Here is a 20,857-nt window from a genome sequence, read left to right as displayed (position 1 = left end):
GATTGCTGGTGAGGCTCTCCCATAAGCACGTGTCAGCTTCCAAGTGTTCGCTGGATTCCGAATGCTTAAGCTGTGTGCTGAATTTGCACGCAGGTGGTGCTGGGTAACTTTTTTTTTTGTGAGCACCTGTTACATTTGCAGCCTCCCTTCAACGGCTGTAGATACAGCAGCAAGTGAACGAGACAGATTATGTTCAGATTCTCAAGAAGCACATTTTTTTAAGCAAACCACAGTTACAAATGCTATGGGAAAATGCAAGTAAATGTGGTAGAGAAATGAGAACCATTTCCAGTGGATTGCTCATACTGTAGTTGTTCCTATTCGCAGATGGGTGAACTGTGTAAGTAATTACTACCTCGTCCCAGTAGATGAGTGATAATCAGTAGAGCCAGGGACTCAAATCCAGCCCTTCCTTCCTTTAGTGCCTAGGTTTGCTTTGATGGCACCTGTTTGAAGTGGCCGAGTGAGGAATCCTAATTTGAGAAATCTGAGGCTTGAGAGGTAAAGCCAGCTTTTCCATGAAGACTGAGGAAATGGATGCCTAAGTTAGGACATGGACAGTGCCAGTCTGACCCCCATGTCCTACATCAAACTACAGTTTCCAGAATGGGAAATGAGCACTGGAAATGTGGAGGGTGTTTTAAAAACTAGTCGGGGAAGAACGGTAGCGTGGATGAACTGGTATTTAATGGAGTCCACTACCAGGGAGTAGTGCTTTGGCAAAGCAGCCTCTACAGCTTCTGTGGCTGAGGGTGAGAGACATAGCGTGAGTCACTCTGTGAAGCCACATATGGGAGCATGGGCCCCCAAGAGCATCGCTGAGGGATTGTATGTCAGAGACAATTTACAAACTGGAGAGGAGCTTACGCAAACACCCTGATCACCGTGCTGAAGGACCATGCCTCTGATTGCAGCTCTTCAAGGTAAAGTTCTGTTGAGAGCGCCTGTTGACGCCATTAACAGACGTCATCTAGGTGCTGCAGCATTTTTTATATACCCTGGTTTCTATTTGAGGAGTGTAGTGTGTGCCATGAACAATGATTTTTACCCTTGTATGGGGAGAATCTCGAGAGAGCAGGAGGACGCACGCCCCTAGGGGAAACCCACTTTGGCTTGTTTATTGTCTTGTTCAATTTTGCTTTTCCTTATTGTTTTTTTCTTTTCAAGGTATGCTAGTTTATATTTTTGCTGTGCAATAGAAAACCAAGACAATGAGCTCTTGACACTAGAGATTGTTCATCGTTATGTGGAGTTGCTGGATAAGTACTTTGGAAATGTAAGTGTCCTCCTGGCCCGTTAGTCAGCATCCGTCTGGGTTCTCGCGTTTGCTCATCTCCTGTATCCCTTTTCTCTCTCTCAAGTCTAAACCATCAATCGCATTGTACTGAGGATGGCACCACCTCACCTTGGTTCAGAATCACAGGCTCCTCCCTACCTGTGTGTCTTAGTATACGAACCACTCCAAAAGAGGTGGGCGTCTTTACCTTCACGTTGTTTCAGAGACCTTGAACTTAATTGTGAATGATCTCCGGTCCCTTATTCCTTATTGGCTTTGCCATTTCTTTTCTGTTTGATGTTTTGCTCCTTCTCTGGCATTGTTTAAAGTTATAATATTATTAGTACACGAGGAACAATAACAACAACCAATAACAACAACCCAAACAGACAAACATGCCCGATCCTGTCACTTTGCTTTTCCAAAACCCCATTTGCATTTGTTTCAGTAACAGATGCAGCGGTCTCTCACAGCTGCTCCTGTCTTCAGACTCATTCAGTCCGTGCCAGCTTGCAGCAGGGCCCCATCTCACCACTCCAAGGGGTTCTCGAAGTTACCACTGAGTCCTCTACACCGCCATGCACCACTCATGGTTCTTAAGTCTTATCTCTGCGGCATTGCTTTTGGGAGGCCCCACCTTGATTTTCTTCTCCTAACTCCGACCCCTCATTCCTCCTCCTCATCTTCTAAACGCTGTGCCCCCTTTTCCACCTGCCTCGTGTGTCCTCAGATTCTTTCAATAAGAATCTATTGCCAAGTGACTCTTCTTTGCTTACCCGGTGATGACCTTCACTGACCTTCTGTGGCCCAGTGCTATGCCTGCCCTGTGTCTGCTGGATGGAGTTTGCGATTTCCCAGAATCCTTCAACACAAAGGATAGGGTTCTTTTACCTTTCTCTGCCCATTACTAGGACTTACCTGACACCTCAATTTAAACTTAGAGCTCATCTCCTTCGTCTCCTTCTCATTAGCTGTCTTAGGGTTTCCATTGCTGTAACAAAACACCGTGACCTAAAAACAAATTGAAGAGGAAAGGGTTTATTAGGCTTCCATGTACATATTGCTGTTCATTATTGAAGGAAGCTGGGACAGGAACTCACACAGGAGGCAGGAACTAATGCTCCTGGTTTCTTGGCCGACTTTCTTATACAACCCAGGACTACCAGCCCAAGGATAGCACCACTCACCGTGGGCTGGGCCCTTCCCCATTGATCACTAATTGAAAATAAATGCCCTACAACTGGATCTCACGGAAGCATTTCCTCAACCGAGGCTCCTTCCTCTCTGATGACCCTATCTTGTGTCAAGCTGACCCAAAACCAGCAGTGCACTAATGTAGTTGACGTACTTGAGGTTTTACTTTTACCTTCTTATTTGGTCGTTTCTACCCCATACCCTCCTTGGCTTCTCTGCTTGGCCTTGTGGTTTTTTTATAAAACATAGACCTAGGTGGGACATTACTCCTCATCACCAAAACCCTCCACAACTCCTAGACTCTAATGCAAGCTTTCAGAACAGTGATAATGGATAACTCTTCCACCCTTGCTGTGATCTTTCCTTTGGTTTCCTGTCCCTGCCTGCATTGCAGGTCGTGCAGTACCTAGGGCAGCATCCCACCCGGTGCAAGAGCTGGTGCAATGCAAACCCAGCCCTTCCTTGAGGTCCTGACCTTTGATGCCTGGCCACACCTCACTACTCATTAATATATCTGGGCCAGATTTTAACAAATGCTCTCTAGACACCAATAAAATACACTGTTGCAGGAAAGAAAGCCATCAGAGCTGGAAAAGGTTCCTCCAGCAATGTTCTCAGTACATTCCCTTGGTCATGGGTGTTTATCAAGTGTTGTTGGGAGAATTTGCTTCCAGAGATGTTTTTTCTTTTGATTGGGAGTTTTATGCTTTCTACATACTCACCTCAATTAATTAATTAATTAATTAATTAATTAATTAATTAATTAATTTGTCTATCTATCTATCTATCTATCTATCTATCTATCTATCTATATCCCAAATGCTGTCCCTTCCTTCTGGTCCCCCTCCAGAGTCCCTCCTCTAATCCCTCTCCCTTTTGCCTCTGAGAGGGTAGAGCTCCCCTGGGTGTCCCCCTGGTTGATCAAGTCTCTGCAGGATTGGGTGCATCTTTCCTTCTGAGGCAGGACAAGGTAGCCCTCTGTTACAAATGTACCAGGGACCTCTCTCAAGACTGTATTTGGTCTTTGGTTGGTGGCTCAGTCTCAGAGAGCTCCCAAAGGGTCCAGGCTAGTTGACTCGGTTGGTCTTCCTGTGGGTTTCCCATCCCCTTCAGGGCCTTCAGTCCTCCCCCCAATTCTTCCCTGAGAGTCCCTGTCCTTCATCCAATGTTTGGCTCTGCATATCTGAATCTATCTGAGTTAGCTGCTGGCAGAGCCTCTCATAGGACAACGTGCTACTGTCTGCAAGCATAACAGACTACCATTAATAGTGTTACAGATTGGTGTTTGCCCATGAATAGGTCTCAAGTTGGGCCAGTTATTAGTTGGCCATTCCCTCAGTCTCTGTGCCATCTCTGTCCCTGTATTTCTTGTAGACAAATTTCTGGTCAAAAGTTTTCTGAGTGGGTTGGTGTCCTTATGCCAACAATGGGGGTCCTGCATGGCCACAGGAGGTGGCCTCTTCAGGTTCTATACCCCCACTGCTATGTATCTCAGCTAACTAAGGTCACCTGCATTGACTCCTGAGAGCCTCCTTTATCCTAGGTCTCTGGCATGTTCTAGAAATTCCTCCCAACTCACCACCCCTGCCAACTGCAGATTTCCATTCATTCTCCCCTCCTGTCTCTTTCCACAGCTGATCCTGATCCAGCCCCCACTATTTCCTCCCTTACCCCTCTCCTGCCCAAGTCCCTCCCTTCCTCTGCCTCCTATGGCTGTTTTATTCCTCCTAAGTGGGATTCAAGTATCCTCACTTAGGCCTTCCTTCATTTAACTTCTTTGGGTCTGTGGGACGTACCAGGGGTGTTCTGTACTTTATGACTAATATCCATTTATCAGCAAATACATAGAGTGAGTACGTGTCATCTTGGGTCTTCTTGATTACCCTCACTCAGGATGATATTTTCTAGTTCCATCCATTTGCCTGAAAAAAAAATTATGATGTCCTTATTTTTAATAGCTGATTAGTATTCTTTCTCTGAAACTGAACGGCAACTTTTTTATCATTGGATTGTTGGTTGGGTCTTACCTACTTTTCTTTCCTTTTTTCTTCCCTCTTTTTTTTGGGGGGGGGGGAAGTGGGGGGCAGTTTCTGAGATAGTGTCTCTGTATAGCCTTGGCAGTTGTAGAAATGGATTTGAATTCAGAGATCCTCCTGTCTCTTGTGGGATTAAAGGCGTGTGCTAATATGGCCAGCTTCCCCCACCCACCCACCCTTTTTTTCCCCAACAGGCTTCACTATAACAAGTGTTGGGTGAGCTTCTAAGTGAATTTTCTTCCTCTTCTTCCCCGTGTAAATGATGTCATCACATGTTGCTTGGGAGAGTTCAGTTATTGTTATTCAGGAATAATAAGAAAGTAACACCATGTCTTCCTGCCTCAATAAGTTTTATTTTTTCAAAGCAGTCCATATATATATAGTAACATGTTTTAAGACATGGGGTCATTTAACTTCATGCTTTCTTTTATTCTAGTGCATTCTGACATTTTTGGTGCTTCCCTTTGAAATGAACTGCAGACGGGGTCTTTGCAAAGGGCCTGAAGGTGTTTCTTGAAGTCTGAGCTTTTGTGTATGTTCCCTTCTCTTCCTCATTTCTGAACTCTGGTTTGACCTGTTTCTGTGGTTTAAACCAACTGTAATCATGTGACTTGAGGCTGAATTTTGATCTCTCTGCTCGTAACTGAAATTCAACCAGATATTTCAGACTACATCATTTCTTAGAAGAATTTCAAGATATCTCTAGGCCCAGAGAGAGCATAGAGAGGTTCACAATAATTTCCTGCATCTCTAGCGTTGATTCTCCATCCAATTCTGGGACACCTCTATCTTTGTCATGAATCAAAATTTTAATTCACTAAAACATTCAATGAATTTTTCATTAAGCTAAGAGCACTTCAGGGCTCTATGCCCAATAGGTGTTCAACTCATATTAATTAATGGTGATGACCAAAGGCTTCTGGCAGTGATCCTCAATTGACATCATCTCAGAAATAAGATATTTCTATTTGGGTTTATTTTCTTCTCATGCTAATACCAAAGACTTCTTTAAATTCTGCCCTTACATTATGTAAGGGGAAACTTACACCTTGAAAATACTGTATTTTGAAGACAGACAGATCAAAATCTCTAGTTCCTAATTTGAGTGATGTATTTTATAGTGCCTTTCAATTCTAAGGAGATTATCAAGGATTGAGCAGTTAATCTTTCAATCTTCAGTAAGTAGCATTAACCCCAATTTACAGATGCTAAAAAGAAATGCCTCAGGGTCTCACAGTAGATAAAGGGATTTAGACATTTGCCATATTTCCATTCTGCATTGCAGCATGAATTCTGATTGATATATTTCAAGTGTGCGGATGCTTTCCTGGGACAGAAGCTTCTGAATCTGACCTAGGAAAATTTTCCATCATGAGAGGAGGGGCATTAAGTGTCTTGACCCTGGTGTCTGCTCACTTTGTAACCAGACCCAAGATTTCGGACCTTCACCAATCTCCATCTTACTGATGAAGATAGGACGTTAAAAATGCTGATAAAAACGTTGGCTTTGCTAAATACATGGGCTACTGTGAGGGTAAAGACAGTGGTCAGGAAAAGCATATAAACTGTTGATTGTTGGTCCTGTGTTACACTGCAGTTGGTTTTCATGTCTAACTGTAGCGTTATTAGCTGAGACATTTCCTTTGTGTAACTTGAAACTTCATGTATTTACTTAAAGAGGAGTTCAAGGGCAGAAGCTTCTTAGACTTTCCTCTAAGGATTTAGTTGACAAACTGTCAGAAACGGTACCACAAGTAGTATATATTCTGCTGTAAGAGAAGAGCTTTAAGCCATACCATAGTAAAACAAAACAGACCGAAAAATTAGGAAGTATAAAATAAAATGAAATAGTCATGTTTTGCCGTTCGTAAGCTGTAAAGTTGTATGCCAGAATCTACATATGAGGGGAAATGGGAAAAGGCAAGGTTTCTTGGTTATTACACAGGATATAATGTATATTACTTGATGGGTGTACACACACACACACACACACACACACACACACACAAAACTTACACACACAGTTCTGCATATACTTGTATACAGGACCTTTAGGTAGAATTTAGAAGTATTTAAGCGATAGCTGAAAGAACTTGCACTTTGCAGCCCTTCGTCCCTCTATTTAGGCGTAGACGGAGTTGGGCTGTACAGTAGCACTTAGGAGTTGCCATATATGAAGGACTTGCTCACTCACAGCATTTGCTGTAAAGGGGTGTGTGTTGTGTGTATTCAACTCTGCACACCTCCTTACCTTATTCCCAGAAATCAGATGTAGTGAGCTGATGGTCCCATGCCTGTTGAGGAAGCCTTCATTCAGGTCTGGGGACAGGTGACCGAGCTCTGAGGGGGCCACGGGAGGTTCCTAGTGGATTTGTGGGAATGTTTGTCAGGTTGCCTCACAGGGCTTCGTCTTAACAAGGCTCCTGTCTGCTTGGATTTCTAGTCTGTACCTGCTGAGCTTTCTCTGCTGTCGCTACTCTAACCCCTGACTTCTGCCTCTCCTGGCCTCTGGTAACTGATTTCTTTTGGTACTTTCTTGTATACGATGTCTAATTTACTGTAATTTCTTTCTGTTTGCATTGTTCAGAATTATAAGAAAATGCATTTTCATGCCCTTTTAGACATATAATCTTTTAAACTTAAACAAATGGACTGCAATATGCATATTTTCTGTAACTTTATTATTCTTCTGGGTCTATTAGAGATTTTTCTACATTTTTTCCATATAAAACTACCCTATGTATGTATGTATGTATGTATGTATGTATGTACATAGATACATACAATACTTATGCCATTGTAGAGATGTACATGCATGACTTGAATGGTTCTTTATCAGTAGACTTTGGATTGTTCCCAATTATTCTTATAAATGAAGCCCCTATAACCACTGTTGCTTTTATATCTTATTGGGCACTGATTTTAGTATATCATGGGGCTAACTTAGCCTGGTATGGAACTGTTGGGTTCGGGAATTAAAAAAAAATTTAGGGGTAATTATTATTATTACTTATTATTATTATCTATGTGAATGTATATATCCCTGGTATCTCTCTCTCTTTCTCTCTCTCTCTCCTCTCTCTCTCTCTCTCTCTGTCTCTGTGTGTGTGTGTGTGTGTGTGTGTGTGTGTTTGTGATTTGTATGTATGTGTGTATGTATACCAGTGCATGCAAGGTCCATTGCACATGTGGAAGTCAGAGGACGATTTTGGAGGTCCTTTTATCTTTATATGGGCTCTGGGCTTAGAACTCAGGTTGTCATTCTTGTAGGGTATCTACCAGAGAAAACTACCCAGACATGAATTTAAGCCATTAAAAAGTCTTTATTAGCTGACCAGTGACTACACTGGGTGTTTGGAATCCCAGTGTAGCACTGAGGGTTTGTCAGGGTGAGCTTTTTAAGCACAAATACCATTTTCTGGGTTGACATACTTAGGTTAAGAAGAAGAGTTATCCAGAGGCAGAACTACAGAAATGCCAAAAAGCAAGGCTTTCTCAGAACTATGGCCTGTGATGGAGTAGGCCTTTGTTTTCATTTTGGCAGGCAATACTGTCTACATGCTGAGGTTTATGGCTTGAATGGTGGTTCTATCTCCAAATGGCAGTTGTACAAATGTCTGGGGCCCTGTTATAGTCAGGCTCCTATGGGCTTGACCAGTTGACCAATTCTACCAGATGTGGGTACAAGCATTTTTGCAGTTTGACCAGTCAAGCAAAACCTGCATACAAGGTTTATAAATTCCACTGACAGCGGCTGTATGTGCTTATTCATAGCATTACCAGCAATGGATATTTTCACTAAATCTCCTTGTGAGTATGGATTCAGTTTGCCTTTCTCTTGACTTCTTGAAATTATCATCATTATTATTATACATGTATTACCCTTCCCCATCTTGCTTTGTCTATGAATGGTTTATTATTTTGCCTTTGTTTTGTTTGCCTGTTTTGGTTCTTTGAACTCTTGTTGTTCTGGAACTCACTCTGTAGAACAGGCTGGCCTTGAAGTCACCTTTAAGATCTACCTTCCTCTGCCTTCTGAGTGCTGGGGTTAAAAGTGTGTGCCACCACGCCTAGTTTTATAGTATGTTTCTACATTTTGTTTATCTTAAGTAGGTATTTGCAAAAATTCTTTCCACATTGCGAAATGTATATGGTTTTGTCAGTAGGAGAATAAAAGGCATTTGGAGGAATGGTTCAATTCTTGATGGTGTGTGTCAGGGTAAGGGCATGATCAAACATGGTGGCAGGTAGCACGTATGACTATGGCAGGTGATAAAGACAGGCACAGGAAATCAGAGAGGTGTGATTGGGATGGCGAAACCCTCTATGTCACATGGGAGAATTAAGATCTCTCTTGAATCCTAGACCTCATACAAGGAGACGAAAGGAGCATTTTAGCCAAGTGCGATTATGGTTTTGAATGGGCAAAGAGATTACCTTAGCAAAGGTCATTATGGTAAGCCTGATGGGAGGGGTTGCAGGTGTGAAGTGGAAGGATGGGAGGCTGGGGTTTTGTTCAGATGGCAGAATCAATAGGATTGGTAAACAAGGCAAAGACCAAGGGAAGAAGCAGTGCCTTACTTAGGGTTACTATGACAGTGAGGAAACACAGTGAAGGTTGGGAAGGAAAGGGTTTATTTGTCTTACACTTCCATATCATAATTCATCAGGACAGGAACTCAAGCTGGGCAGGGACCTGGAAGTAGAAACTCATGGCGGAGGCCATGGAGGGGTGCTGCTCACTGTGAGGCTGCTCCCTCGTGGCTTGCTCTTCCTGCTCTCTTAGAGAACTCAGCACCATCAGTCCAGGGATGGCACCACCCACAATGGGCTGGACCCTCCCCTCTCAATTAGTAACTAAGAAAACGCCCTACAGGCTTGCCCAATCTTGGGGTGTCTTCTCAATTGAAGATTCCTCCTTCCTTATGACTCTGGCTTATGTCAAGTTGACATAAAACTCATTAGGACAAGAAGAATGCTGGAGGGGGAAGATTAACGAGCTCACACATGAATTAGATGAAATAATAAACAAAATTAGGGAGGAAAGGAAGAAAGCATAAGCCCACCCGAGATCCATTTGGGACTCAGTGACGAAGAATGAAGAATGCCCAAGTAAACATGCGGTCAGCAGGTGAAGACGTCGGGTGGATGGAGAACACGTGTTTTGTTGTACCATTTACTGGCTGGAGCAGCTGGTGAAGTGGAGCAATGGGAAGCATTGTATTTGGATGCTAGAATCAACAGGGATTGATGACCAAATCAACAGGGCAGAACAATGGATGGCAGGGAATGAGAGCAAGGAGCTCTCGCCTTGAGACCCACTGAAGTCATCCAGAAGATGACATGTGTTGTGAAGAGAAGGGGCTGTGCAGAAGAACACCAGGATTGAAGACGATGAATGGCCAGTGAAAAAGCCTCATGGGGAGGACACATTAGCTGTTCCGCAAGTCGATATGTCCTAAGCACTCTATGCATAATTATTTTAACATTTATTAAAATCACATATATTAATTGATTTTGGTCCGGGATTGCATGCTTGCCAGGGCATGTTTGTAGAGGTCTGAGGAAAACTTGTGGGGTCAGGTTCTCTCCTTACATCTTGTGGGTCTTGGTGATCAACCTCAAATCTCAGGATTGGCAGCAAGCACTTTTATCCCTTGAGCTGATAAACTTGCCTGATCCACCAGTACTTACCCATGAAACACAGGGTTGTAGGGGAGGAGTAAGACAGAATCATCCAGGTCTGAAAAGGAATCATCAGTGTCAGAGGCAGACCATTAAATGAATAGCCAAGCCTAGGCGAGCAAGGAAGAAGAAATCTTGTAATCAAGAAACATTGACAGGGGCCGGAGAGATGACTCAGCAGTTAAGCACACTGACTACTCTTCCAGAGGTCCTGAGTTCAATTCCCAGCAGCCACATGGTGGCTCACAACTATCTGTAATGGGGTCCGATGCCCTCTTTTGGTGTGTCTGAAGACAGCTAATGTTACACATAATAAATAAATAAATCTTAAAAAAAGAGAAAGAAGCAGATTGACAGGGGTATCAGATGCTTCTGAGGTGAGCTCAAAGGAGGATGGAGGACTTTCAGAACGGAGGTTTCAGTGGTTTAAAGAGCGCAGCTTCAATTGGGCACGTAGGGTGTGGGCACACAGTCAGTCTTCAGTGAATTGTGGAGTAAGCAGTGAGGAAGACAGCAGGATCAGGAAGCATCTGGATTATGCGGATGGCCTTACTTGCTTATTGAGACCTTATCAGCCTCTCTGTTGGCTTTTGACCCCAGTTCATGTGCATTTTTGCTAACCGGAAGCTTCGGTACCATGCTGGAATCTGCTAGCAGAGTATAGGGTTTAGACCTGACCTAGGCCCGCTGACCCAGTAGTCCAGGAAGCAGGGCTTTCGGGAAGAATTTTTAGGAGCCTTAACAGTTGAGCTTGATATATTAAAAAACTGGCAGTTCACTAACCTGATGGCCAAGAGTGCAGGAGAATGGAGGTTGTGGACCTGTGTTTAAAGAGCAGCAGGGACCCAGCTTCCACTTGTGTGTGTGTGAGCACGGCATCTAGAGGTCTCCCTCCCCCAATGAGTATCATAGTTTCTGTTATAACACAAAACATTGACCATTTAACTCTCCCATAGTATGCTGAAATACTGTGACCAAAAACAACTTATTGTGGGCAGTTTCTTTTGACTTAAAGTTCCAGAGGAGGAGTTCATAAAGGCAGGGGAGGTGTGCTATCGTGGCAGGAGCAAGAGACTTGACGAATGACATCTCTGTCTCACACAGGAAGCAGAGACCTGGAGAGTGTGAACTAGAAAGAGGGATGAGGCTTCAAACCCCAAAGCCTGCCCCAGCTGGCCTGCTTCCTTTAGCAAGACCATAACCCCAAATGTTCCATAACCACCCCAGCGCCCCCTGCTGGGTGACCAAGTGTTCAAATACTTGAGACTGTAGGGGACGTTTCTCTTTTGAACCACCACAAATCTTAATATTTAAAGACACACACTACTTCAATAGGATCTGGTTGTACCTTTGTTAAGGTCTGGGTTTCTCTGCTCCCATCTTTATGCCCGTGAAATGCCATGTGATGCTTTGCGTTTGGATATACCTGAATCGTGTGGCCATGTTGGCAAACTGGGGGACGGTGGCAGGTGCCTTCCTGATTCTACTACAAATTTATCTAAACTTTTTCCCCCCCTTGCCAGGTCTGTGAGCTGGACATTATCTTTAATTTTGAGAAGGCATATTTTATCCTTGACGAGTTTATAATAGGTGGAGAAATTCAGGAAACATCCAAGAAAACAGCGGTCAAGGCCATTGAAGACTCTGATATGTTACAAGAGGTCAGTATGGTTTTCTATGTGTGGGATGATTCCAGGACTAATTATCATAGAGTTAACACTGGGGACTACACCCACAATCTGTTCTGAGCATAGCTTCTACTTTAAATAATATACCTGTGTTAGCTTAGTCAATTATCTCAGCAGTTCTAACTAGGTGTTAGCCTGTTTTATAGCGAGCGAATGGAGACTTGAGTTGAAATGTCCTGCTCGTTTTCGTAGTTAATAAATCTGAAGCAGAGCTTTGGGCCCTCACAGTTTGGTCTTGAATCTTTGCTTGCCCTGTTCAGCTGAACTTCGGGGTCTGAAAAATATCTTACCCTCTGAAGTGTATGAAATGCTTGGTGCTATTCTTTGCAAATGTACTTTTATGAGATGCATAAAAAGGCTTTCATTAAAATACCTGCTCTGCCCTGGGATGGGAGAAGAGCAGCACCTAGTTATTTCATTTGCTGGGAATATTAGAGCTGCGTCATCGGAGATGGCATTTGTCATTTTAATTGAAATTTCCTACCTCTCTTGGGAAGGCCTTAGGTCTGTGCACTCTTGTTTGCATAAATAAATCAGGAGCGTTGGTAACTGGATTACACAGGTATAAATGGGTCTTGAAGCCTGTGCTTGGTGCTCCTTCTGACTCCGTGATTGCTCATAAAATATCCTGGGACTTTTTAGAAGCATCCCAGATTTGAATCAGACCTAATAGGGGAACATAACCTACATCAGCGTCTACAAGGACACTCAAAAAGATCGCGATTTTCCACCAACTCTTGCCTTCTAAAATGAGGAACTTCTGACTAGTCCTAAACCAAGCGTGTTTCCAGGTGCCTAGATTCTGTCCCACCTCGCCAACAATGTCAGTGGGAAAAGGGACATTTCTTTTCCCTGTCTCCTCCACTCTACTGTTTTGTTTTGTTTTTCTTTTCCTTTCCTTTCTTTTCTTTTCTTTTTTTTCTTTTTCTTTCTTTCTTTTTTTTTTTAAAGACAGAGTCTTACTGTGTAACCCAGGCTGGGTTTGAACTCACGATCCTCCTGCCAACCTCCCATTTTGCTGGGATGACAGGCATGTACCACCCCTGGCCTCAGTGGGTTTTCCATCTTCCTGTTTTCATAACAGGTCAAGAGTCAAGAGGATTTCAAGAATTATAAAGCACCTTTTTAAAACTGGTGCTAAAGTCATTCTTCCTGCTATTTGGAGCTAAGAGACTGGTTAAGTTAATAAGACATTAGGCCTGATTTCCCAGCAGCTGTCTTGGCAGTACTGTGAGCTGATTACTTACTTCTGCCCATGGAGGGACTCCATCCTCAGGTGAGTAGAAGTGAAGGAAGCGAAGGGTGGGCTCTCATAAGCAGCTCTGCGTTCCTTAGGCTAATGCATTTATTGCTAGAGGTGTTGTCCCCTCAAAGAAACATATTGGACCTCTCTGAGTCTTACTTGACTTTTTCAAATGCCACAAGAAGTGGGATTTTATGAGGTACCGAAGAAATCAGTGGTTCGGAAATTCCACAAAAGAGCATTTATTAAAATATGCTGGGGCAGGGAAGCAGGGAGTAGGAAGTGGGGATTGTTTCTGAGGCTCTCCTCTTGCTCTTTGAGATGGAAACTCCTTACAGAAGAGGGGAGCTCCTTATAGAGTCTCCACGGGGGCTTTGGCACTTCAGTAATTAAAGCTTCATGAACTGAGGTCAAGGCATACCTAGGTTATTTCAAAGTCCTCTAACTGCAGAAAACAAATTTTTACGGGATTTCAGTGAATCCGTGTTTCAAGTTACATTTAAATCTTGGGACCAGGCATTTTCAGGAGTGAGCCCTTTTTTCAGTGAGGCACTAATGGCTTCGTTCCTGTCCCTGGTGATTTGAACGGGCAGTGTGAAAGGTTTCCTCAGAGACCCTGGCTTAAACATTGTGCCCCAGAAAGCAGGAAAGGTTGTGGCTGACCTTAAATGTCACTTGTTGAATGCACAGAGCTGGCCAATGAGAGTGTTGCTAGTGTCCTCATGGGTTCTGGGATCCCCTCCAGAGATGTCAAGGGTCTTTTTTTGGAGGGGGGGGGCTTGTTGAGAAATTGACTATACCTGTCTGTTCTGCTTCAGGAAGTAGGAAATGTGTAGGAGAAAATGTTAAGATTGTACAAAGGAGAAAGATGGCCCCTTTATTTCTTGACCTTCAGGAACAAATATGTCCTAAACACATATCCGTAGAGGCCAAGGAAGGCCATTATGACATTGTCTTCCCTTTAGAACAGTGGTTCGAAAGCTTCCTAATGGAGTGAACTTTAAATACAGTTCCTCAGGTTATGGTGACACCCCTCCCCCAGCCACAAAATAAACTATTTTGTTAGTACTTGATAACTATAATTTTGTTACCCTTATGAATCGTAATTTAAATATTTGATACACAGGATGTCTGATGTTCCACCTCTAAAAGGGTTGTGATCCACAGTTGAGAAATACTGGTTTAGAACAACTAAAGTAGCTGAAGTAGCTCTTAGAACCCCCTTCCCCCAATTACACTTAGTGAAGGTTTCATAGGGCAGGGGAGGAAAACCAAAGTTATTTTCACATATTTCCTAAGAAGACCCAATAGGCTCAAAGCCCCAGGTGCTCAAAGCTTAGTCTGAGTGTATTCAGGTTAGATGTTGATCATCCCAAGAGGGTGATTTATATGGGAGGGAGCAGCTGCAATGTGGGTAGTCTGATAGAGACAGAAACATAGACTCAAGAGTAGACATTGTAATTCTCAAAATTACCAGTAGGGGGCAGCCATTAGTGGATAATCTCTATAGACCATACCTTGTCGAGAGGGGAAGGTCAAATGAAGTTCCAGCAGCAGGCCATCTCACACATCCGTGATGCATGAGGTACCGCTTGGTGAGCTCCAACACTTCTACCTTCAAAGCATAAACCAAAACTACAGTACAGTGGGAAAGGGCTGAGTGTGAGGTACAAATGCCACACCATGGTGTGGGTCCCACGATCCGACTCGAGGCAAAGTCTCATGAAGGCATGGGGAGGACAAAGATCTGATGCTGTCCCAGTTTTAAGTCGGTTCCAACCCTTTTCAGTGGCAAGTTCAAGAAAGTAACAAATCCTCACATGACTTCCTTATGCTCCTGGAGCGATAGCAGGACTCAGACAGGGCAGGTAGGACAGAGTTCAGGCCCTGAGTCACCTCATGCTAACGCAGGGCAGATAACCAGAGCCCAGTGGACCCTAGAGTCTGGGAGGTGTCCATTTCATGCCCTTGGCCGTTCTCATCAAAGGACAAATAGCATGAAAGGGCCAGGCAGTGTGTTCATGCAGCCAATTCAGTTTAGTCAAGTTTGCAAAAGTAAGGCATTTCAACTGCAAAGCTATAGCACATAGAAGATTAGAGTATCAGATAAATAGAGCATGCTATTCTAGATTTTTAACATTGATAATCTCTTACTCTAAGTAAATTTTAGACTCGACTCGTTTTGGATCTTTCTAAATGGGACCACATTCAATCAGCCCTACAAAACCCACCGAGGCTGTGGGCCAGGTTTGATACCCCAGTCAAGTTAAAAGAGAAGGATGGACTCTTCCTGAGGAGATTCTGAGCAAATGCCTTGGGGTCTGGGCCTTTCTTGGCCAGTGCTCAGTTAGGAGGCTGGCAGGCTTTGGGGGAAGTGTGGCTGACTGAGCATAAGTAATTTCAGAAGCACTGCCCTGGAATTCTAAAGAGACACAGGATGCCGTTAGAAACCCTGATTTCTGATTTGGGCATCCTCTAGCTCAGTGGTTCTCAACCTTTCCAATGCTGTGACTTTTAACACAGTCCCTCATGTTGTCGTGACCCCTTCAGCCATAAAGGTATTTCACTTCACTACTGTAATTTTGCTACTGTTATGAATCATAATCAAAATCTATGATATGTAGGAGATCGGCCCTGTGATCCTTGGAAGGGTCATGACCCACAGGTTGAGCTGCTCAAGACAGTCTTGTTGGCCACTAGCCTTGATCTCTTTGGCCCATGCTGTCATTCTTTCCTGGGATGTTCAAAGGGGGTACACATGTTGGGGTGGATAGTTAAGCATTGATTGTTAAGCAGGTTAACAGTGAGTGACTCACAGAGACTTAAGGTATTGTATAAAATTACTTGCTGCCCCCTTCTTCCCCTCTTAACCTGGGCCATGGTGCTTCACACATGTGTATCAGTAGGAGGGAGGTTGCAATACCGCTATGGCTGTGGAGTTCTACTTGTATCCAGGAGTTACGAACTCAAAACACTTAAAGAAAAGATGAAGACAGGAAAGGAAAACTTTGGGGTTTATTAGCAACCCTGGGAACTGAAAGAGGGTCTGGGTGCTTTGGAGGAACTCTTCCACAAAGCATGGCAGAAAGCCTCCAGAATCATGAGATGCTTGTCCCCTCTGATTGGGTTGTAGGTTTAAGGAAGAGGTTCTGCACAGTATGGGAAACAAGGTATCTGTTACACTGTATGCTTGGGGCTTCTGTAGCACACACAGGCCTGCCTATGGTCCTCACAACCATTTCAGACCCATGAACTTTAAGTCAGCAGTGGTTTCTCCACAGTTACTGCTTTCACATCTCTCTTTTCAAACATCCACTTCCTGATCAAGCTCAGCCCTCTCTCGATTAAAAGTGATATCTTTACCTCCACGCATACATGGAGACAAATGAGATTCAGACTTTGCAGAGTGCAAAAGGTTGCGTCTGTGTATGTTTTTGAATTTCAATATTGCAAAAGAGAACAAAACAGAATGCATGTGGCTTGAAAGGAACACTGCTCTTAGTCACCGCTCTCTTTCAGACAATGGAAGAATACATGAACAAGCCGACATTTTAAGTGTACAGCCTACTTGAAGATTCTGCGTGCTTCATGCTGTGATCCTACAAACAAGCAACTCCTCGAATCCGGTCTCCACACAGCCTCTGGCACAACACCAAAAATGACTTAAAGGGATTCTGTGCTAGCTAGCAAATGTCAAGTTGTTGCTCCATGTCTGTATGATACTGTGTGGCAATACCCACGGTGGCTCCAGGCGATTCCGATTAATGGCTGCAGACACAATAGTTGCTTGTCTTGTTTTAAATCCTTGTGGTATTTGTTTAAGGCAATTTCAAATATTAGTTACAATATGATAATTTTTGTTGCCATTTGACCTTCTACCTGTAGACCAACAACTGCCTTGTGATAACATACAATTTCAATGTAAAGTGTATTTTATATAATAAATGCCTTTCCTAAATGTTTAAAAATGTACATATGTTAAGTTTATGTTAGTAGCTCAGATTTCATACATGATGCTAGGTATTTTTTTTAATATGTTCAATGCTACTATAATTTCAGGTCAGATACAATGTATATGACTTTAATGTCTTGAATTCAACTTTTTTTTTTTAGAATTGGGATAAAACTTCATTAGAGATTTTAATGTCTTAGAAGGTGCTAGATCAAGGTTTTTACTTTGCTTTCAATTGAATATAAGGGACATTTCAGTAAGATGGTTTCTATGAACTATTTATTAAGGTGTCTAGAGCTCTGGAGATGAAATGTTACAGCATCTCCTGTTATTACCATAATACTGAGAGGAAGAGCTATATCAATATTTATATAGCAGTAATTGTGATCTCTCCTATGATTTTATATCTCATGTTCCTTGTGGTTTTTTTTTTTTAAAGATATTTTATTTTCAGATATCTCATTTTTTTATGAGACTTAAAAAATAATTTTAATGTAAGGTGACTGTTTAAGGCTTCCTTAGCTCACATGTATTTTCATTGTGACCTTCATGGGAGGTGACTCTATTTCCTTTTTTTTTCCCCCTCTTACCCAGAAAAACATTTTCTGTTGACTGTAATTATTGTGACCATGTCACCTTCATGCATCCAAAACAAAAGTTCTGAGCACCCAGAACAAAACACCAAAACAAAAGCCTGAGCTGATGTGAAGTGGGAAGCTTCTTGGAGCCTTTGTTCCTGATGTCTGTCTTCTGTCTGTAGTTCTGCATATGTGTTCTCAGTGTTAGTGTCAAGGTTTGCTGTCCTTTGCATTACAGTGCTGCGGACTCTTGTGGTTTTCCTAAGACAATAGTGTACTTGATTTTGTATTCGGAGAGAGCTCTCGTACAGCGGACCCTTAGAGAATGTGGTTGTTCATCTCATCAGGCATATTTAAGGGAAGATGGCAAAACCAGTGCAGAAGGACAGACAGACAAACTGACCCATTCCTTAGTATGACCATTTATTTAAAAGCAATAATTCAGATTTCATATGAGCTAATAACTAGGCTTTTAATAGTTGATTTATCTTCAAATTAATATAATTTTGATAATGTTTGTTCTTTCTGAACATCTTTGGGCAGTCTTCAGTTTTGTGTGTTAACTTTTTTAAAAAGTACGGTAAAAATTGTTGTTTTTCAAACATTTTTGTAAAACTGAACTTTCTGTAACTTCAGAGGTTTTCCAGTTCCTTTCCATTGTTTTTGAAGGAAAGTATCTTTTGAGTTTCATTAAATGTACTACTTATATTCTGGATAATTCCATATTTGATCTTGTCTAGCTTGCACAAGGATTCTTCCTGTCAGTCTATTCATAGAGAAAGAGATCATATTTATGTGATACATTGAAGTAAATACAGGGGACTTGGGGAACAGCTTACATGAGCTTTAGTGAAAAATCATGATATGTTTTCTTTATTATTATAAGATTCTAAGACAAAGTACCAAATAAGAGGAAAAAATATACTGAATTTGTATAAAACATCCAAATAAAAGGTTAAAAATATGTTAATGATGAACTTGAGTGTGCTTTCATGACTGTGTATGTAATACATATTTTTTCAATGACCTTTTGATTCTTGCAATTCCACCCTTGGTTTCTGGTAAAATCCCTTTAGAATTTCTTTCTACTTGCCAATAAAGAGAAACTCACAAGGTGGCAGCACCTGGGAGAAGAAAATCTCTTGTCCCCCTCCAAATGTTCCACCATTCCCTCACAGTGTGATAACAAGATTTCTTTACTGGATGTTGAGAAAGCGATCAATCTTTCTTTAACAAATGTCAAGACTTTTTTAAAAAATAATAAAGTGAGTGAATCTTCTCGTCCTGAAATCTCTTAAAATAGTAGTAAAGCTTTCAACAAATACACCATGCTCTGAAACCTGGAAATTCTTCCAAGATGCTAATTATCAACCTATAAGATATCATTGATGAATGGCCTTGAATTTCATTTTTCCAAGGCTTCGTAAATAAATGAAAATGCTAGTGTACCTATCCACATTGGTTTTTGATACAATACATTCAGATGTTCTGGGTTGTTTAAAGGGAGCCAATGACAAGTGTCCAACAATTTGTAAATGGATGGCCATTACATTGTTTCAATCTTTTTTTGACTTATTATAAAGGTTTGATGAAACTCATGTAGACAATATGCACATATTGTGCAATATGTGTTATTGCACAATAACAATCTGCTTTGTCACAGTTAAAACCAGAAGCATCTAATAGCATCTAGGGCTTTATTAAAGTGGCCTCTTTCTCCCCTCTCCCATCCACTCTCCTCCTTCATCTCCATTCTCTTCTCCCTTCTAACACCTTCTTTCTTCTTCCTTTGCCCTTCCTCTTCCCTTCCCTCCCCCACTTAATACCTCCTCCTGTTTCCTTCCTTCCCCCCTTTTTCTCTCCTCTCCACCTCTCTGACTTAATTAGCTTCCTATTGCTGTGATAATACACCATCATCAAGGCACTTTGTGGAAGAATGGGTTTATTTCAGCCTATAGTCCATCATGAAGGGAAGTCAGGGCAGGAACTCAAGACAGGAACCTGGAGGCAGGAGCTAAAGCAGGGACCATACCGGATGCTGCACACTGGCTTGCTCCCAGTGCTTGCTATAGCTTCTTTATGCCTCTCAGGACTGCCTGCCTAGGGTGGCACTACCTACCTACCATTAGCTGGCCCTGCCCACATGCGTCATTAATCAGTGCCCCACAAATTTGTTCCTAGTCTGTTCTCATGCAATTTCTCTATTGAGATTCCCTCTCCCGGGCTGGAGAGATGGCTCAGCCATTAAAGGCTAGGCTCACAACCAAATATATAAGAGATTCCCCTCCCTAGGTGATTCAAATTTGTGTCACGTTGACAAAAAACTAGCCAGCATAATCTCTCTCTCTCTTCTTTTTTTTTTTTTCCGCACAGGATCTCACTGTGTAGTCCAAGCTGGCTTCCAGCTTGTAACCTTCTTGCCACTGTCTCCAAACTGCTGAGATTATAAGCCTAAAATACGATACCTACCTGAGAGTCACATTTTGATGAATTATTTGGTATGAAGTTCAGGCCTGCAAGACTTTTTGTAAGTTCTCTGTGAGCGAATTCACAGGCTTACTGAATCTTAGGGTCCTCTTGGCTATGGGGCGTCTGTCTATAGCATATGCCGTTCCCATCCTGACATCAGTTCTGGGTGTTGTCCACTTACTGTTTTTCTTTCTAGTGTGTGTTGGAACATGTTCTTCTGAGAGCATCTCTCTCTTAAGTAAGAAAAGCCAATTAATTTGATATACATTTATGACTCCATCATGTTCTTCAAGGGAGTGACATTGGATATATCAGCCATAGTCCAGGGCAGGCCCATTCGCCGGAATAGTTGACCAGAACAAATCAGACATTTTTAGTTTTTTAGTTTTTTTCTTTTCTTTCTATTTTTTCTAAGAGAGAAAGTACCTAAAGTTAGATGGTTAGAGAGGGGGGAAGATATGGGAGGAGTTGGGGTTTGAGAAAGAATACGATAAATAAACTGTGAAATTCTCAAATAAATTATTTAAAAGGAAAAAATTAAAGCAAAAGTTAGATCATTTGCATTCATTAGAGTGGAATCAAATAAGCTGAGAAGTGAAATGTGATAAATTTTCAATTAATGCAGTTTAAATTTGAATGCCTGAAATATTAATTTCGGTTAAAGAAAATGAGCTTCCATAAAGGTCTTAAACTATAAATATTAGTTTCAATTATGTGGGATTAAATACATTTTGGA

General features: G+C 42.1%; 1 protein-coding gene across 7 annotated transcripts in view; it reads left to right on the top strand.

Moving 5' to 3' along the window:
• The window catches only part of Ap1s3 (adaptor related protein complex 1 subunit sigma 3), a 59,288-nt gene extending 40,659 nt beyond the window's left edge, over positions 1–18,629 (top strand). For 3 of the 7 annotated variants that reach the window (XM_008767284.4, NM_001172150.1, XM_039083976.2), the window contains 3 exons: positions 1,168–1,276; positions 11,715–11,852; positions 16,642–18,629. In XM_008767284.4, coding sequence (XP_008765506.1) covers positions 1,168–1,276; positions 11,715–11,852; positions 16,642–16,677 — 283 coding nt within the window. In that variant the 3' untranslated portion in view covers positions 16,678–18,629. Of the gene's footprint in view, positions 1–1,167; positions 1,277–11,714; positions 11,853–12,963; positions 13,155–16,641 lie in introns of those variants that run through there. The other 4 variants (XM_063267515.1, XM_063267513.1, XM_063267514.1 and 1 more) reach the window with 2 other exon arrangements.
• The last annotated feature ends 2,228 nt before the right edge of the window (positions 18,630–20,857 follow it).

The sequence above is a fragment of the Rattus norvegicus genome, chromosome 9 (genome assembly GCF_036323735.1).
Source record: "Rattus norvegicus strain BN/NHsdMcwi chromosome 9, GRCr8, whole genome shotgun sequence".
NCBI classification, from domain to species: domain Eukaryota; kingdom Metazoa; phylum Chordata; class Mammalia; order Rodentia; family Muridae; genus Rattus; species Rattus norvegicus.
The sequence above is the reverse complement of the archived record's forward strand: the minus strand, read 5'-3'. Positions and strand labels throughout refer to the sequence as shown.